This window comes from Saccopteryx bilineata, chromosome 7, assembly GCF_036850765.1.
Source record: "Saccopteryx bilineata isolate mSacBil1 chromosome 7, mSacBil1_pri_phased_curated, whole genome shotgun sequence".
Classification (NCBI taxonomy): domain Eukaryota; kingdom Metazoa; phylum Chordata; class Mammalia; order Chiroptera; family Emballonuridae; genus Saccopteryx; species Saccopteryx bilineata.
Window position 1 is genome coordinate 29,303,202 of NC_089496.1, and position 22,356 is coordinate 29,325,557.

Here is a 22,356-nt window from a genome sequence, read left to right on the forward strand (position 1 = left end):
TGTTAAGGGAACTAAATTGAGGTGTTGAAATGCCAGGCTTCGGTAAGAGGGAGGAGAACATTTTCTTAGACTGTCCAGATGTCACCAGAATGACAGCATCCTGCAATCAGCATGTCTCTTCCTCCTGGAGGGCGTCCAGGTTCTTGGACAAGTTGCTTTGGAAATGACATTCACGATGAGTAAGCCTTGCCCTCTGCTCAGTAAGTCATAGCGATGCCATGAACGACCCCGACAGCCTCACAGCAAGTACCCGTTTACTTTCTTTAGCTCAGAGCTTCCAACAACATTTCTCATAAAAAGATATTGTTCAAGGGAATGAAATGATTATACTCTTTCCTTGAGTTCTATTTCACCAGGAACTATTAGGACAGTTAGTACTTCCTGATTAATATTTTTATTGCAGTAAAAAAAATAAATTTATTCTCTTAACAATGTTGAAGTGTATAGTACAGTATTGTTAACCACAACATTATTGTACAACAGATCTCCACAACTTTTTCACCGTGCATGACTGGAACTTGATGCCTACCGAGGCCATTTATCCAGCCCCCGCCGCACTTCCGGAAGGGGCACCTCTTTCATTGGTGGTCAGTGAGAGGAGCATAGTTCCCATTGAAATACTGGTCAGTTTGTTGATTTAAATTTACTTGTTCTTTATTTTAAATATTGTATTTGTTCCCGTTTTGTTTTTTTTACTTTAAAATAAGATATGTGCAGTGTGCATAGGGATTTTTTTCATAGTTTTTTTTTATAGTCCGGCCCTCCAACGGTCTGAGGGACAGTGAACTGGCCCCCTGTGTAAAAAGTTTGGGGACCCCTGACTTAGAACAATGTCCTCACGATTATCTGTGTTGTAACGTATGACAGGTTTTCCTTCTTTTTTAAGACCAATCTTTCATTGTATGTATGTAAATCCATTCACCCACTGAGGGACACTTAGCTTGCTTCTGCATCTAGGCTATTGTGAATAATGCTGCAATAAACAGGGGTGTGAAAATATCTCTTTAAGATTCTGTTTTTATTCTTTTAAGATATATATGCAGAAGGGGGGTTGCTAGATTATGTAGTCATACTTTTTCCCACAGTGACTACATCATTTTACAATCCCATCAACAGTGCTTCAAGGGTCCAATTTCTCCACCTTCACCAACACTTGTTATTTCTGGACTTTTTTTTTTTTAATAGCAATCATCCTTATGAGGTGATATGTCATAGTGGATTTGATTTTGCATTTCCCTGGTCATTAGTGAAGGTGAGCATCTTTTCATATGCTCACTGGCTATTCGCATGCCTTCTGTGGAGAAATGTCTATTCAAGTTCTGCGCCTATTTTCTAATGGGGTAACATTTTTGTTATTGTATTGTAGTTCTGGTTATTCTGCATGTTAACCCTTTATTTGATATATGGTTTGCAAATACCTTCTCCCATTCTGCAAGTTGCCTTTTCACTGTTGACTATTTCATTTGCTGCAACAGTTTGATAAATTTTTGATCATTGAAAATATTTAACAATTTAAGTTGTTTGAGGTAAAAGAGATTAAGTAAAATCACTGAGCAAACTGCCCCTTTTATCTGGACTTCCAACCTCCTTCCAGGTTATGGTGCAACATGGAGTGTCCCTCAAGATACTATTTACAGCCACTTGTACTGGAATCTTCTGGGGTGTTAACATGCCAATTCCTGAGCCCCACCCCTCACCTACTGAACAAGAATCTCTAAGAATCTGTCTGGGAACCTGCATTTGTAACAGGCTTGCAAGTGATTCTTAAGCACATTAAAGTCTGAGCACTACAGCTAAATGGAGAAATTCTTTCTGGAAATTTTTTTCTTTTTTTTTTTTTTGATGAGAGAGAGAGAGACAGAGACAGAGAGAGAGAGAGATGAGAAGTATTAACTTTAGTTGTTCATTGCTTTCTCATATGTGCCTTGAGTGGGGGGCTGCAGTTGAGCCAATGACCCCTTGCTCAAGCCAGTGACTTTGGGTCTCGAGCCAGAGACCATGGGGTCATGCCTATGACCCGGTGACCTTGGGGTTTCAAACCTAGGTCCTCAGCATCCCAAGCTGATGTTCTATCCATGGCGCCACAGCCTGGTCAGGTAAGAAATGGATGTTCTTATTTAAACTCTACACATGCAAGTCACTGTTAAAATCTGAATTTTAAATGATCATCTCATGCACATTTTTTAAACAGCTCGGGTATTATTATATATAGACATTAGTTAAGCTTAACAATGTCCTAAACCTATTAAATCACATCCCTAATGTAAATATTTTTAATGCCAATATCATTTGTTTCCCAATTTGCTTCTCAATATAAAATAAAGCCAGTAAACTCATGACCATGCTGCCCATGCCACAATCTCCTGACTACTACAAGTCACTCTATCTGATCTTACTTTGCTTTCTTGTAAAATAGTAGCATAGGCTAGCTGACATCTAGAATGCCCCCAGGTGCAAAAACTACAAAGCGAACTTAAATTACTTTCAGAGACATTTATATATATGGAAAAGTTTAGAGAGGATAAACACATCTTTTTTAAAGATAAGGAAATTAGGGTTCTGAAAATGGAGAAAATATGTCCAAAATCAGGTTAAAGATCAAGTTCACAAGGAGGAGCTCTAATCGCGCAGTGTTGTCCTCAGTCTCTTCCTTTATTCTATGAGCTGTTTCTCAAAGGAAAATGTCAAACATAGCAGGTTATTACACTCTAAGAAACTAAAACAAAAAAATAAAAAATTAAAAAAAAAAAAAATAGCCAAGATTTTCTTTCTTTTCTTTCTTTAGCCAAGATTTTCTCTAATAGCTTTTCCTCCTTAACATTAATATTACTTAAAAATAATGTGTCCCCACAAAAAAATAAAATAAACAAAATGAGACAAAACTCAGAGGGCTCCCAGGCACATAGTGTACATCTTGCTTGCCTTTCTGTTATTGAAAGCCCTGTTTGCAAAGTATGTTCGAGGGTGAATTTTGTGCTACAACAAAAATCCTGGCGACAATAACAAAGAGGCTGGCATGTGAAAATAGATGCCTCAAAGGCATCAACAAGAGCATACGATACAAAATGGGTCAGAAGACTGGAAACACATACACACAAAACAGGTTATTTTTTCTGCTGACAAGATTAATTTCAAAAACTTGCTGTATAAATATGTAACTTTTTAATGTAACTTTCAAATGTCCATTAGAATTTAGCTTTTGGAGTTTAATCTCTAGTACTTATCGCGGCTTTTTCTCTAAAAGCTTAAACTCAAAAGGTGAATCATGACAGAACGCCCTAGTCAGACAAAGGTCTCAACAAACTTCTGTAAAGAGGCCCTGGCCGGTTGGCTCAGTGGTAGAGCGTCGGCCTAGCGTGCGGAGGACCCGAGTTCGATTACCAGCCAGGGCACACAGGAGAAGCACCCATCTGCTTCTCCACCCCTCCCCCTCTCCTTCCTCTCTGTCTCTCTCTTCCTCTCCCACAGCCGAGGTTCCATTGGAGCAAAGATGGCCCGGGCGCTGGGGATGGCTCCTTGGCCTCTGCCCCAGGCGCTAGACTGGCTCTGGTCGCAACATGGCGACGCCCAGGATGGGCAGAGCATCGCCCCCTGGTGGGCAGAGCGTCATGCCGGGTGGATCCCGGTCGGGCGCATGCGGGAGTCTGTCTGACTGTCTCTCCCTGTTTCCAGCTTCAGAAAAATGCAAAAAGAAAAAAATAAAATAAAATAAAATAAAAAAGAAATATTACAACTTTCAACTGCCAGCCCAGAACATTACTAAATGATAGGAATAAATTAAATTATGTTTCAAAACTTCATTTTATAATTGGGATCCATGTATCCAATTATAAATCTGGAAGTCTCTTATAAACATTATTTCAAAGAATGACGCCAACCAAAAAATAAAAAATAAATGATGTCAACTTTCAAAATTTTTTATGAAACCAATAATCTGAGCTAAATTAACTCAATCATCTAAGACTGTGTTGTCCAATGTAGCAGCCACTAGCCACATGTGACTAGTCTGAATTCAGATCTGACTTATATGTAAAACATATCCTAGATTTTGAAGACTTAGGACTGGCCACAAAAAAGTAAACTACCTCATTAATCTGTATCTTATATTTATAAAAATTATAAATATCTGCTATTGATATATTGATATATTTGAACTTTATATAACTATATTAGGTACATATAAATATATATTTACATATTCCATTTAATATTTAATTTAATTTGATATTTATTTATATATTCTATATATTTTTATATTTTATGTTGAAATAATACTTTGAATATATTAGGTTAACTACAATATATTATCTAATATCACCTGTTTCTTTTTAGTTTTTTAAATGTGCATATCAGAATATTTTAAATTATACATGTGGCCTGACCAGTGGTGGTGCAGTGAATAAACCATCAACCTAGAATGCTGAGGTTGCTAGTTCAAAACCCTGGGCTTGCCTGGTCAAGGCACATATGGAAGTTGATGCTTCCTGCTTGAGCAACGGGTCACTGGCTCAACTGGAGACCCCCAGTCAAGGTACATATGTGAAAGCAGTCAATGAACAACTAAGGTGCCACAACTATGAGTTGATACTTCTCATCTTTCTCTCCTTTCTCTCTCTCTCACTCTTTCTCCCTCTTTCTATAAAAATGAAAAAATAAAATCTAAATTACACATGTAGCTGCCATTATATTTTTATTGAACAGCCCTGGTCTATGGCATTAAGAAAATCAATAAAGAGCTAGAAATTAATTCTGTAACTAAGGTCCCTAATATTCTGTACAGATGCAAATACCTTAAATAGTACTTCTGCCGAGAAACGCTGATGATTATTGTCAGAAATGTCATTACAAAAATAAAATCTCGGTACCAACTTCCACCTCCAAGAACCAAAGTGGATTACAAACTAATTTTAAGAACCATCGTCTGGAAAAACCAACTTTGGATTGGACTAAACTAAGAGGACTCTTCAACCAAGGAACATTGAAGAAGCCACACTGAGACTGGTAGGAAAAGCAGAAACGTGGAGAGGGCTGCCCAGCTCCCTGGAGCGAATGGCAGCCGGGAGAGACTCATGTGGTGGGAAGTGAGTTTAGCAGAGAGGGGAGGGTCCTGAGCCTCAGGAACAAAGCCCCAGCCTGCAGCTCCAGAGCCTAGAAGAAGCATATGGACACTGTTTAGCTGGAAACAAGACAGGATACTGTTTGTGAGAAAGAGACTGATTTCTCAGACCCAGGATTCTTCTTAAAGGGACGGCACAGAAAACCTCTCACAACCACTCACCTGGGGCTCTGGGAGATGGGGAGAGAGGAGAGGACTGGAGTAGCAGGAAGAGAGTGTAATCTAGGAGGCACAGGGAGAATCATTTTGAGAGACAGCCACCCTAACCTCTGGGATGAGTCACTCCCCAAATCTGAAGCAAATATTTCCCCTGGAAACAGCAATACCAGCAAAGGGAAGCAGGACACCAGCCAAACAAGCTCTCCCGCAGCACTCAGAGCAGAGTCGCTTTCGGGTCTACAGTAGTGAGTCTTAGGGTCTGAGCTGCAGTGCCCCCACCCACATGGCTGAGGGCTCGCCCAGGGCGGGCAGCGGCGGGACGCAGAAGCACAGTACTGTGGGCAAGGGCAGAAGCTGGCTGGCCACAACTGAGGCCCAGGTGTGAGCTCAGTCTTGCCTGGCTGGGGGGGACGGGATGTGCAAAAGTGGTCAAGCCCAGCTGCAGGCCGTCTGCAATCCAGCCTGCAGAGGGGGGGAGGGCGGGAACCCTGGAAGGGGTGGAGACCCACCCTTGAGCAAGGGCGCAGGAGTGCAGCCTTGCTCCGCCTGCAGAACCAAGGCTTGTGGCCTGACTTGGGAGCTGGATCCTCCCATAGGGGTGGAGCCAAAAGCCCAGAACAGGCGGAGTTTCACTACTGAGCCTGGCATGCAGTCCCACCCAACCTGTGGAGCCAAGACTAGCAGCTGTCCCACAAGCGGGCTCCTCCTGCAGGGGCAGGGCGAAAGCCCAGAATCAAGCGGAAACCTGCAACTGAGCAAAAGTGCTCACCCCTGCCCTCAGGGCTGAGCATAACACCACCCGCGGGGGCGGGGTGAAGGCCAAGGCCACCAACGCTTGTACACCTGAGCACGTAATCACAGCCACTTCCGTGAATGAGAAGCAGAAACCACAGCAACAGCCCCAATGGGCAGGCACCGGCAATGCCCATACCCAAATGCCCTAGGCAGCAACAGCAGAGGGGGTGGTGGGCCTGCTGACAGACCATACCTAGGGAACAGAGGCCACACCCAGTGGACTCCAGTGGCCAAAACCTTCCTTTACACAGACAAAATGAGAAAGCAGAGAAATGCAACACAAATGAATCAAGAGAAATCCCCAGAAAAGGACCTGAATGAGTCAGATATAATCAAATTACCAGATGCAGAGTTTAAAATAATGACTGTTAGGATGCTGAAAGGTCTCAGAACAACAATAGATGGTCAATACAAACACCTAAATAAAGAGATAGCAAATATAAAAAAGGACATTGAAATAATAAAAAAGAATCAGTCAGAAATGACAAATACAATATCTGAAATAAAGAGCACAATGGAAGGAATTAAAAGCAGGATGGATGAAGCGAAGAATCGAATCAGCAAGTTAGAGGACATGATAAGTAAAGGCACAAAAGCAGAGCAGAAAAAAGAAAAGAGACTCAAAAAGCCTGAGGAAAACCTAAGAGAGCTCTGTAACATCATGAAGAGAAATAACATCTGCATCATAGGAGTTCCTGAAGACGAAGAGAAAGAACAAGGGATAGAGACTTTGTTCAAACATATCGTAGCTGAAAACTTCCCTCAATTAAGGCACAAAAATGTCTCACAAGTTCAAGAAGCACAGAAAACTCCATTAAAGAGAAACCCAAAGAAATCTACACCAAGACACATCATAATTAAAATACCAAAGCTTAGTGATAAAGAGAAAATATTAAAAGCTGCTAGAAAAAAAAAGACTATCACCTACAAAGGAGCCCCCATAAGGATGATTTCTCACTTCTCAACAGAAACACTTGAGGCCAGAAGGGAACGGCAAGAAATATTCAAAGTAATGCAGAACAAGAACCTAAAACTAAGACTACTTTATCCAGCAAGGCTATTGTTTAAAATTGAAGGAGAAATAAAAAGCTTTCCTAACAAAAAAAAAAACTCAAGGAATTAACTACAACCAAACCAATGCTGCAAGAAATGCTAAGGGGCTTGTTGTAAACAGATCAAAGGATAAAAAGAATACAGCAAAAGAGGAATATAGTTTTAAAGAATAAAAGGGCAATAAACAACTACATATCAATAATAACCTTAAATGTAAATGGACTAAATGATCCAATCAAGAGACATAGGGTAGCTGCGTGGATAAGAAAACAAGAATCATACATATGCTGTCTACAAGAAACACACCTTAAAACAAAAGATGCACATAGACTGAAGGTAAAAGGATGGAAAAAAAATATTTCACGCAAATGGAAATGAAAAAAAAAAAGCTGGGGTAGCAATACTTATATCAGATAAAATGGACTTTAAAAAAAAGGCTATAGTAATAAATAAAGAATGTCTCTACACAATGATAAAGGGAGCAATCCATCAGGAAGATATAACTGTTATAAATATCTACGCACCTAATATAGGAGCACCTAAATATATAAAGCAGACTTTGATGGATTTAAAGGGCGAGATCAACATCAATACTATAATAGTAGGGGATTTCAATACCCCACTAACATCACTAGATAGATCCTCAAGAAAGAAAATTAACAAAGAAACAGCAGACTTAAAGGACACACTAGATCAACTTGATTTAATAGATATCTTCAGAACCTTTCACCCTAAAGCAGCAGAATATACATTCTTATCAAGTGCTCATGGTACATTCTCTAGTATAGATCACATGTTAGGGCACAAAAGCAGTCTCAACAAATTTAAGAAGACTGAAATCATATCGAGCACTTTCTCTGATCACAATGGATAGACATAGAAATCAACCACAACAGAAAAACTGAAAAATACTCAAACACTTTGAAACTAAATAGCATGTTATTAAATAACAAATGGGTTAAAAATGAGATCAAAGAAGAAATTAAAAAATTCCTAGAAACGAAAGATAATGAGCATACATCAACTCAAAATTTATGGGACACAGCAAAAGCAGTTCTGAGAGAGAAGTTCATAGCATTACAGGCATACCTTAAGCAGCTAGAAAAAGCTCAAATTAACAACTTGACCCTGCACCTAAAAGACCTAGAAAAAGAACAGCAAGTAAAGCCCAGAGGTAGTAGAAGGAAGGAAATAATAAAGATCAGAGCAGAAATAAATGACATAGAGGCTAAAGAAACAATACAGAGGATCAATGAAACCAGGAGCTGGTTCTTTGAAAAGGTAAACAGGATCAATGAACCTTTAACCAGACTCACCCAGAAAAAAGGAGAGAGGACTCAAATAAATAAAATTAGAAATGAGAGTGGAGAAATAACAACTGAAACAACAGAAATACAAAATATTGTAAGAAAATACTATGAAGAACTGTATGCCAAAAAATTAGAAAACCTAGAGGAAATGGACAACTTCCTTGAAACATATAATCTTTCAAAACTTAATCTGGAAGAATCAGAAAACCTAAACAGACCGATTACAACAAATGAGATAAAAAAAGTTATCAAAAAACTCCCAACAAAGAAAAGTCGTGGACCTGATGGCTTCACAAGTGAATTCTATCAAATATTCAAAGAAGAACTAACTCCTATCCTTCTCAAGCTATTTCAAAAAATTCAAGAGGAAGGAAGACTTCCAAGCTCCTTTTATGAGGCAAGCATAATTCTGATTCCAAAACCAGACAAAGAAAGAAAACCAACACAAAGAAAGAAAATTATAGGCCAATATCCCTGATGAATTTAGATGCTAAAATCCTCAACAAAATATTAGCAAACCAGATCCAGCAATATATGAAAAAAATCATACACCATGATCAAGTGGGATTTATTCTGGGGAGGCAAGGCTGGTACAATATTTGCAAATCAATCAATGTGATTCATCATATAAGCAAAAGAAAGGAGAAAAACCACATGACAATTTCAACAGATGCAGAAAAAACATTTGATAAAATCCAGCACCCATTCATGATCAAAACTCTCAGTAAAGTGGGAATATAGGGAACATACTTCAACATGATAAAAGCCATCTATGACAAACCCACAGCCAACATCATACTCAATGGGCAAAAATTAAAAACAATCCCCTTAAGATCAGGAACAAGGCAGGGGTGCCCCCTTTCACCACTCTTATTCAACATAGTTCTGGAAGTCCTAGCCACAGCAATCAGTCAAGAAAAAGAAATAAAAGGCATCCAAATTGGAAAAGAAGAAGTAAAACTATCATTATTTGCAGATGATATGATATTGTATATAGGAAACCCTAAAGTCTCAGTCAAAAAACTACTAGACCTGATAAATGAATTCAGCAAGGTGGCAGGATATAAAATTAATACTCAGAAATCAGAGGCATTTTTATACACTAACAATGAACTGTCAGAAAGAGAAATTAAGGAAGCAATCCACTTCACCATTGCAACCAAAAAAATAAAGTACCTAGGACTAAATTTAACCAGGGAAATTAAAGACTTGTACTCAGAAAATCATAAAACATTGGTAAAAGAAATCAGGGAAGATATAAACAAGTAGAAGCATATATTGTGCTCATGGTTAGGAAGAATAAACATCATTAAAATGTCTATATTACCCAAAGCAATTTATAAATTCAATGCAATACCGATTAAAATACCAATGACTTACTTCAAAGATATAGAACACATATTCCAAAAATTTATATGGAACCAAAAGAGAACACAAATAGCCTCAGCAATCTTGAAAAGGAAGAATAAAGTGGGAGATATCACACTTTCGGATATCAAGTTATATTACAAGGCCACTGTACTCAAAACATCCTGGTACTGGCATAAGAACAGGCATATAGATCAGTGGAACAGAATAGAGAACCCAAAAATAAACCCACACCTTTATGGACAACTGATATTTGACAAAGGAGGTAAGAGCATACAATGGAGTAAAGACAGCCTCTTCAACAAATGGTGTTGGGAAAATTGGACAGCTACCTGCAAAAAAATGAAACTAGACCATCAACTTACACCATTCACAAAGATAAACTCAAAATGGATAAAAGATTTAAATGTAAGCCGTAAAACCATAAGCATCTTAGAGGAAAACATAGGCAGTAAGCTCTCTGACATCTCTTGCAGCAATATATTTGCTGCTTTATCTCCACAGGCAAGTTAAATAAAAGACAGGATAAACAAATGGGACTATATCAAACTAAAAAGGTTTTGCGCAGCTAAAGACAATAAGAACAGAATAAAAAGACAAATTACATAATGTAAGAACATATTTGACAGTACGTCTGATATGGGGTTAATAACCAAAATTTATAAAGAACTTGTAAAACTCAATACCAGGAAGACAATCCAATCAAAACATGGGCGAAAGAAATGAATACATACTTCTCCAAAGAGGACATACAGATGGCCAAAAGGCATATGAAAAAATGCTGAAATCACTAATTATTAGAGAAATGCAAATTAAAGCCACAATGAGATATCACCTCACACCAGTCAGAATGGCGCTCATCAACAAAACAACACAGAATAAGTGCAGGCAAGGATGTGGAGAAAAGGGAACCCTCCTGCACTGCTGGTGGGAATGCAGACTGGTGCAGCCACTATGGAAAACAGTATGGAGATTCCTCAAAAAATTAAAAATCGAACTGCCTTTTCACCCAGCTATCCCACTGTTAGGAATATACCCCAAGAACACCATTCTTCTCAAAAGAAGAAATGCACCCCCATGTTTATGGCAGCATTGTTCACAATAGCAAAGATCTGGAAACAGCCCAAGTGTCCGTCAGTGGATGAGTGGATTAAAAAGCTTTGGTACATATATACTATGGAATACTACTCAGCCATAAGAAATGACGACATCAGATCATTACAACATAGATGGACCTTGATAACATTATACTGAGTGAAATAAGTAAATCAGAAAAAACTAAAAACTATATGATTCCATACATAGGTGGGACATAAAAATGAGACTTACAGACATGGACAAGAGTGTGGGGGTTACAGGGTGGGAGGGGGAGGAGAGGGAGGGGGTTGGGGGAGGGGAGGGACACAGAGAAAACCAGTTAGAAGGTGACGGAAGACAATTGGACTTTGGGTGATGGGAATGCAGCATAATCAAATGTCAGAATAACCTAGAGATCTTTTCTCTGAACATATGTACCCTGATTTATCAATGTCACCCCATTAAAATTAATTTAAAAAATAAAATCTCAAATATATGCTATATAAATGTGTATATATATAAACACTATATGTCAGTATAGATATACATACATACATAGCTTATACAAATGGCCTACAAAATGGTTGCACTCTGTATTTTCATAGTAAATTGCTTTACAATAGTCCAAATCTATGTGCAAAATGTACTTGTTGAGTCAAATCAGACTCCTGTGAGAGAAGTGGATGAACTAGTGTAAGACCATCAGATGTGAAAGGATAAGAAGGGTGGTGCAGAAGGCAGAGGAGGGTAGAGGGGGATAGATGGTGAAGGAAGGAGGCTTGACTGGAGGTGGTGAACACACAGTACAATGTACAGATGATGTGTTATAGAATTGTACACCTGAAACCTGTATAATTTTATTAAACGATGTCAACCTAATAATTTCAATAAAAATATATACATATGTCTACAAATACAAAATGTACACTACCTGACCAGGCAGTGGCACAGTGGATAGAGCATTGGTCTGGGATGCTGAGGACCCAGGTTCACAGTCCTGAGGTTGCCGGCTTGAGCGTGGGCTCACGGACATGACCCCATGATTGCTGGCCTGAGTCCAAGGTCAGTGGCTTGAGCAAGGGGTCACTGGCTCAGCTGGAGACCACTGGTCAAGGCACATATGAGAAAGCAGTCAATGAACAACTAAGGTGCCGCAAGTATAAATTGATGCTTCTCATCTCTTTCTGTTCCTGTCTGCCTGTCTCTGTCTTTCTCACTCTATCTAAAAAATAAAAAAATAAAAAAATAAAATGTATACATAAATTATATATTATATAATTTATATGCAAATATTTTAATAATATAGATGTCATAGAAGAAAAAGCATGTGACTGTGTTGTAAGGTACCAAAAAGCTGAAAAATTAATATTGATATTCTAGAAGGAAAGGTCAGGCTTTCCTGCCAGGCTTTCCTGTCCCGTTCTTCCTTTGAGGAGGAGAGGAAGAAGAATGTAGAAGTTTCTGGCTTGCAAGAACAATGCATCATTTAGTTTTAAATCTAAAATAAAGGTTAACCGAGAAACAACTTCTCTTTCAATAAGAGACGGAATTTAAATACCACCCTACATTGATTGTAGTTCCTCCCCCTTCCTGGAATCCTGAGAGTAACATATCCCTAGGCAAAGGAGGGAAGATGAACCCTAAAAGATTTGTAAACATCTTTGATTGTGTTATCTTAAAGGTCTTAATGTTTCTGTGTGTCTCTTAAACAAATGTCGTAAGCTTGTGCCATTATGTCATGCTCTGCCCAGCCCGTGTGTGATCAAGGGTATATAAACAGCCCCTGAAATATTTTTGGGACTTGCATATGATTTGGGCTTCCAGACAGCCCCATGTCAGCTATATGTGGCTGGCATATTTAATAAATCTCCTCCTTTAATAAAACTCTTCAAAATTCATCCAGACTTGGTGTCTCTACGTAAATCTGTGGAATTGAGGTACGGGTACTTTACAACACTGTTGTGACCACAACTCCATGAAATTCCATATTTGCATAATGTCAGCAATCAGAATAATTAGCAAGACTAATGTTTACAAGGTTCTTTTTCTTTAATGTTAAATTCATGATAAAGCATCTTAAAAAGATGATCAAGTAATTTCTTATGTCTCCACAGGATCACTCAGAGCTTGGAGAGCATGTATAGCTCTTTCTGCCTAATTCCCTCTTTTCGCCTAATTCCCTCTTTTCACAGAGATGGGAACTGAGGCCCAGGACTGAAGAAAATTTTCCAAGCCACACAGTACACTTTTCTCATTAGTATTACATTACTGAAGTACACAGACACCAATATATGGTTGATCACATGTCTGCACCATACACAGATTCTGCAGACAAACAACCCTGTCCTTGCTCTGAAACAGCATGGGTTCAAGGACTTTCCTTGGCAAAGCTGTGGTCACTAAATCATCTTTGATTTGGGCTGGCTTAAGAGCAAGGGATGAAGGCAGCTGAGGCAGGAGGGAGAAGCCGAATGAGAACCTTAAAATAAAATTCAGCAGCACAGGGAAGCAGATGCCAAGAGAAAGCACTGTTGTTTCCTGCACCGCAACTGACAGAGCCACCTTGCCTATCTATACTGGGTCATCAGTTGGTGTTATGTGACAACTCATAAGATATCCCTTTTCCAGGTTTCCTCTGCTTTCTTAGGGAAGCACCTTGCAGGATTAAATAGCAGCAATGCCCAGAGTGAACAGGGCAGAAGACAGGTTATTGGGATGGGGATTGGGAAAGACAGGCCATTGGGCTGAGACCTGGCAGGGCAGGTGGAACAAGCAGAAAGCAGCCCAGAGGCACAGAGCTGCAGGGCAGGGGTTCAGAGAGAAGCAGGAAGCAGAAAGGGGCAGCGGCTTGACATCAAGGTAAAGTTTACCCACTTCACAGTGATGCCCACATGGCTTGTGGCAACACTCAGGAATGAGCATTGGCTACAAGGACACTCAACCGCTGGCCCTCAGGGCACAACAGGTGTAAGAGATCTCCCCAGGGTGACGACGCCAGACCCCGTGCTCGTGCACTGCGGGGAATTCCAGCCTTTGGCATTGCACTGGCCCCTTTTCTCATAGCTCCCACCCCTCGCACACCGCTGCTCTCTTCTTTGGAAACTTCCAGCACCATGTATAACCGCTGCCCTTCACTATTCTCTCTCCAGGTGGATCTCCCCCTGGGCCCTTCCCACCTTACTCCATCTATTATGCCTTCTCTTTCAAGTTAGTCGGCCTCCCTTTCTGATCTCAGCCTGTATTCCTCAACCTCTTTCTTCCTCCAGTTACCATCTCCTTCCCTCGCTTCACAGAATCCTAAGCCCACACCGTGGCTCCTCTCCCCGCCACACCCAGGTTTCTCACTGAGCACAACACCCAACTGGGGCGCTCATCTCACCTGACCTCTAAGCTCCCCTTCCTCGACTGCTCGGGAAACACTACCTACACTTCTGCTATCCTTTCTGCTTTCTCTGTTAGCTCCTCCTCCCATCCCCACATCTCAAATATCAGTGATCTATAAGGTTCCAACTGTGGCTGTCTTCTATTATTACACTTTGCTTGCTCTCTCTAGGTGATTTAATCCATGTCCGAGGCTTCAACCAGCAGCTATAGGCCAATGACTTCCAGAATGAAACCCCTCCCCAGAGATCATAGCAGGGAGACGGGAAGGCGGAGCTGATGCTCTGGAGAAGTGCTTCAATTTCCATCTCCTTCCTGTAATCTTCACCTAGGTACCCCACAGGCACTTCAAATTCAGCACATCTAAAACTAAACTTATCTCTCTCTATCTCTACCCCTAAAGAAGTCTTCCTCTGGTCCCTGGATGTTAATTACCGGCATGAAATTCATGAAAACTTGACTTCTCCCACCTTTTGCAACCAGTCTCCAAGGTCTCTCCATTCTGCCTCCTAAAAAGCTTTAATTACATCTCCTCTTTCTATATTCATACCCAGGACTTAGTCTAGGCCTTCAGAGGCAACAGTATCCCTGTACCTGCCCACTGCAACCTTTTACACCATAGTCTGAACTATTACTATATTACTACTATAATATGCAAATCTAATTATACTACCCTCCTACCAGAGAAAAGCATAAACTTCCTAGCAAAAAACCCAAAGCCCTCCACACTCTGGCTCTCTTCCCAAAAAATTTTACTATCCTTCACACAGAACTGTTTCTTCTGGTCACTTCAGAATCCTAGGCCTTTTCTGAATAAACTTGTCAAGTTTCCTTTCAACTTGAATTGCCCTCCCCTCCTTTATCCAGTTGGCCACCTTACACCTTACTGCAAAACTCTCCTCAAATGCCACCTCCTCCATGAAGCCTTCCCCAGCCCAACACCCACCCTGCCCCCTGGCATGGACCTTCCATTCCTGTCCTCATCACTGAAGAATGAACCATCCAAGGTGGTGGCAGGCTGCACTCCCATTACTCTCCTGAAGTGAGCTAATTCATCTGCATCTCCTGCACTGGACTGCAGGTCCCTTGAAGGCAGGGATCCTAACTGGTTCATCTCTGCCTCCTTACACCGAGCTAAGTGCCTGTAACAGCAGGCTTCTTGTAAAGATGTGATGGACAAAAGGCAAAAATTATGTGCTACCACTGACAGAGCACGTCACACGTGTGAAGCCGAATGCCACTATGTCATCCGTAACCACCACCCTGAAGGGGATAGCACCCACTATGCAAATAAGAAAAAAAAAGTGGAAAAGGTGAGGTGAAGGGACTAAGAACTACAAATTTGTAGTCACAAAACAGTCTAGGGGATGTAAGAGTACAGCATTGGAAATAGAGTCAACGATATTGTAATAACTATGCATAATGCCAGGTGGGCACTAGAGATATCGGGGAAATGACTTTGTAAGGTATATGACTGTCTAACCACTATGCTGTATGCCTGAAACTAATACAAAATAACACTGAATGTCAACTAAAACTGAAAAATAATTAAAAGGAGAAGGAAAGCTTAGAAAGGTGAAGTAGTTTGCCCAAAGTCAACAACTAGTAAATTCAGATCTGCTTTTGACTGCAGAGCTCCTGTTTTAACCACTCCTTTTGATGCCTGGCTGAACAAGATGGTTAAGAGGCTCTGCTCCTACAGAAGCAGCAAGAGGCTCTGCTCCTACAGAAGCAGCCTCTCCTAATCACAGGCGCAGGCCCCGTGTGAGTCGCCAATCCATTTCGACCACAGTGCTTGAGCTCAGCAGAACCTTGCTGATGGGCTCCTGGTGGCTCACAGGGCTCCTCCCAGTAAGGAGAGGGGGCCCATTCATCACAATTAGCTGCTTGGTCTCTGGCTAAGGATGCACTCACCCAGACACATGCAGAGGAGGCCGGCTTTCCCCTAAGTACCTTTAGGCTTCATACACTGGTGTCCATGCCCTATTCTGGGAACAGAGAAGTGGGTGTGAGAGATGCTGATAAGTCTTGGAGGAGATTTTAATGTGTGCTCTGGGAAAGCAGCCGCAGTACTCTACAGCCACTCCTTGTATAAACACTCTCACCACCTAGAATGCGGGGGCCTTTCCACACTCCAATCCAGACTCTCGGGGTTAACAGTAATACCGTCATCTATATGATCAACAGTCCAATCCTGAACACATACACTTGTGTGTTTCCCACCCCACAGTATTGTACTGCATGCACTTTTTTTCTTAATAGCCACCCTCTTTTAATGTTAGGTATTTCCTGTTAAATGTATTCCAAAATTGTATTCTTCGATTTCTCTAATCTAATGACTTAATATCTGTCCCTGATTTCCCACTGAGATCTTCACCACCACCACGTTTATACAGGGTGGGACAAGAGTAAGTTTACAGTTGTTTGTATGGAAAATAATACAATCATTAATAAATAATAATACAAGATTAAACTGTTTTCAGTACTCACAGCTGCAAGCTTACTTTTGCCCCACCCTAACTGAAATCAATCCTGTGCCGATCCTGCTTAATGCATTTAATCCTCTCAAGTCACAGATGATAAACTTGCCCAAGGTCTCTCAGCTAATAAGGGGCACACGCGCACACTGGGTTCCAAACGTGAGGACTATTTGCCAGTATTCTCTCTCCGTTTCCTCTCCCTTTGTCCTCCTGGATACTGTGTTGGCAACTCTTTCTCCCCATTCCCAACCCTCTTCACCAGCCAAGTTCCTATTAGTCCTTTAAGGCTCAGCCCAAGGGTCTCCTCTTCCACGAACCATCTCGGGTTTTCTCTGCTCTCTCTCCCACATGGGTGAGGTGCCTCTGGCCTGGGCTTCATATCCCCCTCTGTTTCTGCTGAAACAAAATTGTCAACTGACGTCTCTATTTCTCCCTTATAGGCTCTAGGATCCTCCTGAATAGGGTAGGGTCTGGGTCTTGTCCTGGGATTCCCAATACTAGCCCAGCGCATGACATATGGAATCGACACACCAAATCCTCGCTGAAAATTGAGTAGTGAGCCCACTTCTCCGATCTGGACAAAGGCCTGGTGAATAACTCTATCCGACTGAGCAGGAGAGATTTCTCATCACGAGCAATGCCATCTTCTCAGCTGTCCATGAACTCATTCTCTCACTAGGTTTACATTGGGACAGGCAGTTCACATCAGTGGAGAAACCAACACTTCTCAGACCTTGAGATGTAGGCTTTGTGCACACGATGCTTATCCTGTCCACACTGCCAAGTAGAGGTCATCCTCATTTTGTGGATGAAGTTCAAAATCAGTTATTCCAAGTAACTGGTCTATAGTCATATAGAAGGAACACTTTGTGTTCAGAGCGTGTATTAAATGCCCTGTTATATATAGTCACCCCTATGCTAAAGAGATTCATTAATATTTAAAATTACTTACACAGAGAGAGAGAGCACATATGTTTGGATGCTGGAGTAGTAAAAGCAAGATCAACGAGGATTTAAGGAGTATTAAGATACTGCTACCACTCACATTATGCAGGGCATCTCATGCAGGCAGTCTTAATTTATTTTTATCAGCTAGTGATTATAATACCTACTGACCTCACAGGGGGCTGAATATGCAGCTGTGTCAAGGCAGAGGGCACGGCTCATTTTAGAGCACTGTGTTGGATCAAGAGTTTGGTGTGGTGTTTCTCAAAGACAGTGGAAGGACCTTGGACATGAGAGCCACCTGAGGTGTTAAGAGGAGATGGGAGAAGCCAGGCTAGGAAACCACATTTAACAAGCTCCCCAAAGATTATAGATTCTATCGGACAGAAAGGTTTGATAAATGCCAGGTCAGAACAATGCTTTTTAAACTTTAACGTACACATGAATCACTTGGGGATCTCGCTGAATCGCAGAGTCAAGTTCAGTGAGCCTGGTGGGCAGGTTGAGATTCTGCATGTCTAACAAGCTCTAAGGGCAAGCAAAGGTTGCTGGTTACAGATCACATCTGAGCGGCAGGGGTTTGGAAGATCTCTCCCCACTGGAACGCATTAGCTTGGCTTTGTTCCACAGATTGCATTCTCCAACTTCAGAAGTATTCCAGAAAGCCCAAACTCACTGGATCGGTACAAAATCACCAGAACCACTGAAAACCAAATTGGAACATTTTCCTTCTCACCAGGGAAAAAGCAGTAGCATCCTTTCCAGATACAGAGACCACATATGTTTAGCATGTAAAAGAATTACTACTACCACTACTTGAGTCTTATTTACTGTGCAAAGCATTTCTTATCTATGTGAAGATTAATAAACAAAAACCTCATTTGGAGAACTCGCAGAGATGTCATTCAACAGCACTACTGACCCCGACAGGAGACATGCCTTGCATCTCTGACAGGAAGTGATACTACTTTGCAGCAGGCGAAATAGAAGAGTCTTCCTCGCCCAATAACAGCTTATCCAATGGGAGTCTGCCATAACTCAGCCAATGAAAAGTCACTCTACTTCGAACTTTCAATGTCCTCCAATGGAATCTTCATTTACAATAGCGCTTCCCAAATCTATGAAAGAGTGCTCCTCTCCTTTGTTTCTTTGGACTTACAAGTACTTAGTTTGCCATTAGACCACATGTCCTGAATTGCAATTCTCTGTTGTTCCTGAATAAACCCATTCTTCTGGAAAAATACCAGGCTATTTGTTAAAAGTCAACATATATTATCTCTACGCTCCACCACAACCCCACAAGGTGAATATTCTTGCTCTACAGATATGGAAATGACGACGTGGAAAGCTTAAGTAACTTGCTCAAGGTCACATGGTTAGTTAGTTGTTGCAGCTGGGGTTGCAATTCTGCTCCATTGGGATCCAAAGCCTTCTCTGCACATCCTCCATGATGCTAGATAGGATTGTGGTATAAAATGTGACAGCTTTGGGGAAGGAATGGGGGGGTTTTATCTTGTAGCAGTCTGAGCCTAAAGCTCTGTTGAGGCAGATTCTTGATGGAGGTGAGGATGAGAATAAGGCTAATTAATTAATGACCTATGTTATCTAATGAACAAAAACATGCAGATAGCAAACTTGTCAGGGGTTCCCATAAATCTGAGAACGCAGACAGAGTAAAAAGCACACCAGTGACCAGCGCACTGATCCTAAATGGTGTCACCTCCCCACAGGCTTCCAGCTGTGAAGCAGTGAAAAGGAAAACTTCTTCCTGTCCATGTGGCCTATTCACAGCCCCGCCTTCTCCTGGATGAGCTCTCCGGGAACCTTCAAGTTCACACAAACACAGGCTTTCCCTGCCCTGTCTTTTCATAGTGGCCACATCGTCCTGCCTCTAATAAAACTGCCTGCACTTGAAAAAATCTACGGTGTAGTCAAGTGTCTTGAAAATGCAGCAATATTGAAGGTTTTCTTTTGGATAACAACGTTTTCTGTATTTTTTTTACACAGTTGAGGCAGAGACAGAAATGCTCACAGGAAGCAGCAGCTCAATACTCCAGTTTACCGAATGAAGGAAAGGCAGCTATAAGATAAACTGCCCGGGCACTGGCCACTACTGCAGCATCCTTAGCATTCAATGACCCAAGGGAGAAGTAGCCACCGCTGGTTTTTTTTTTAACCTCAGAATTCTTCACTATTACAATTTGTACTCAATAGCTTAACTGTCATTTTCTAAAGATCTTTTATCTTTAATATAACTAACACAACTATTTACCTACCTAATGCAAAAAGATACATTTAGAAAGCCACATCCCCTGCAATTAAATATATATGTATGCGATGGTCTAAAACCAGTGACACTGGAACTATGAGGGATCAGAACTATGAGGGGCTTTTGCCCCTACGGGATACTCTACACATGATGTTTCAAAAGTAAAAACTGAAACCGGTTTGAAAACTCACTTAAAAGTATTTTTAAAGGATGTGTGTGTGTTTGACATAGAAGGTAAGAAACTGAGTCTGGAGCATTAACTTCAAACCAAAGAGCATTTCCTATTTCACTTCCCAACCCCCGGGACCAGATCTCAGAAAATCTAAAATCAAAGTCAACAGAAACCAATCTTGAGATTTTTCTGGACAGACTTGACTGAAATGTTTGGACACGAACATGTTTGCAGTGAGTCATAATTTATAGGGCCTTAATGGCTAATGCCTTATGTGTCTTTCTTCCTACATTCAATATCATTCTCTACCAGCTGGTGCTATATTTCCCAGGCCCTGTTCATTTTGATAAAGTTACCAGATCTCAGTTACTAGGCTGCCACCCAGCACCCTTCCTCATGCTGATTTTTATGCTACCTAAACAGAAAACAGATGCTCTTCCTAAACTAGGACTCTCCCCCAGCAGGCAGTTAATGCCTTTCACCAGCGAAAGGGCACTGTTACTTTTCAGACCCCTCAGAGAGAAGCCGCGGAGCCTTCAAGTAAAAAGACGGTGTGAAAGATTCATAGGGAGTCGTTCTGGGCGAAGGCAGGCATCATAACAGGATATATTCGTTTATAGAGGAAGCAGGAGCTGCAATAGCCCCGGGTCAGGAAAGGAGGAGTCGGCTGCACTCAAAGGAAACGGCCGTGCCAGGGTGTGCAGGGACCTGGCCTGCTTAGGGACCACCTCGTCCGCAGGGGACCAAGCTCAGGCCTCTTGGCACCAGTGGTTATATATAAAGAGGTACCCATCTGCTCCCTGCCACCTCCGCCAAAGATGGCCAATGGGTTAAGAGGAAAGGCAAACACCAGGCGCCGTGGCAGGTGAACTTGTCAACAAGTCAGCCCCGGACTCAAGGACCTTGAGGTCCCGGGGCTGGAGCCGCCGGGAGGCGAGGCGCGGAGTGGGTGGGGTGGGGGCCTGGCTGGGGTGAGGGTGCAGCCGGCGCGGGGGCGGGAGAGGCGCCGGGAGCCCAGCCGCTTTCCTCCCGCTCCCCCGGGGCTGACGCACGCTCTCATGGCGCGCGCATCCGCCAGACCTTCCCAGGCCCGAGGGGGCAGGCGGGGGAGGGGACGGGGCTTTAGCGGTTCCTGCACCGGGATCAGTGGCCGGAGGAGGCGACCCTCCTGTCACCCGCCGCCCGCGGAGGGCATAATTGGCAGTCCCAGGCTGACGCCCCCGACAGCCCCGGCGGCCAGGCGACTCCCGCTACAGCCTGCAGCCCGCCCGGCGCGCCCCCACCCCGGCCCCGGAGGGCAGGTACCTCGGAGCCCCGGCCCCCAGGAGCCTCCCGGCCGCGATCGGAGCGTCCCTCCAGCTCCCTCATCCGACGTCAGCGTCAGCAGAAGGCGAGGGAAGGGGGCGGGGGAGCGCAGGAACCGGCCCTTCCTGCGGTGGCGGTCGCCAGCCGGAATGGCAACCCGCGGAGCCCGAGCGCGCCGCAGCGCAGCGCAGCGGCCAGGGGGAGCGGGCGCTGGCGGTCGGGGCACTGCCACCGCCCCCTCTCCCTATCTCTCCGCTTCCGAGACTCCCGGTGGGCGAACCAGGTCCCCGGGATCTGGATGACGGAAGAGGTTATGGCCTTACCTTGTTTGGAGCGGGTTCGGGATGAGGGGAACGAGTCTCCTCTCTCTACTCCACGGGGTCTTTCCTTGACCCCCATCTCCTGGGGCATCTTCCGTTCGATATGCGGCCCAAGGTGACCACACCCCTGCTGCTCCCCCGCAGGTGTTCCACGTGTCCATAGCATTTGCGTCACAATGACCTGGCCGACAGGTGGAAGCCTTAGCGAAGCGTTCTCTTTGTGCCCTGTGTAGAGCATACTAACTAGCTTCCACTAGAGATTTCTGTGGCTTAAGGGATAGGAGACTTCAATCAAGGCTTTGATGCCAAGAAAAGTTACAGAGGCCTGTACTTGTGAGTTAAGTTTGGATTTAAAGGAAAAAGTCTGTGTGAAAAAAACTGTGTATGTATGTATGTATATGTATATAATTTTTCATTACCATATGGTTACATATCTTTTATACTTGTTATTGATGCTTACAATAATTTCATCTTCTCTTATCCTGTAGTCAGGAATGAACCAAACCCTGCTTTTAGATACCCTGCAGTGATCATGTGAAGGAAAAGAGCTCGAATAGGCACTTCCCAAGATTATCTATGGCTCAACCCCGATTGTTATGTATTTGT

The 22,356-nt window shown here is 42.5% G+C and overlaps 1 protein-coding gene across 15 annotated transcripts in view; it reads right to left on the bottom strand.

The window, feature by feature from the left end:
• The window catches only part of ICA1 (islet cell autoantigen 1), a 162,753-nt gene extending 140,857 nt beyond the window's left edge, over positions 1-21,896 (bottom strand). For 4 of the 15 annotated variants that reach the window (XM_066239593.1, XM_066239592.1, XM_066239590.1 and 1 more), the window contains exon 1: positions 21,754-21,895. In XM_066239593.1, coding sequence (XP_066095690.1) covers positions 21,754-21,841 — 88 coding nt within the window. In that variant the 5' untranslated portion in view covers positions 21,842-21,895. Of the gene's footprint in view, positions 1-16,173; positions 16,248-21,430; positions 21,588-21,753 lie in introns of those variants that run through there. The other 11 variants (XM_066239603.1, XM_066239599.1, XM_066239601.1 and 8 more) reach the window with 5 other exon arrangements.
• Positions 21,897-22,356: the final 460 nt, after the last annotated feature.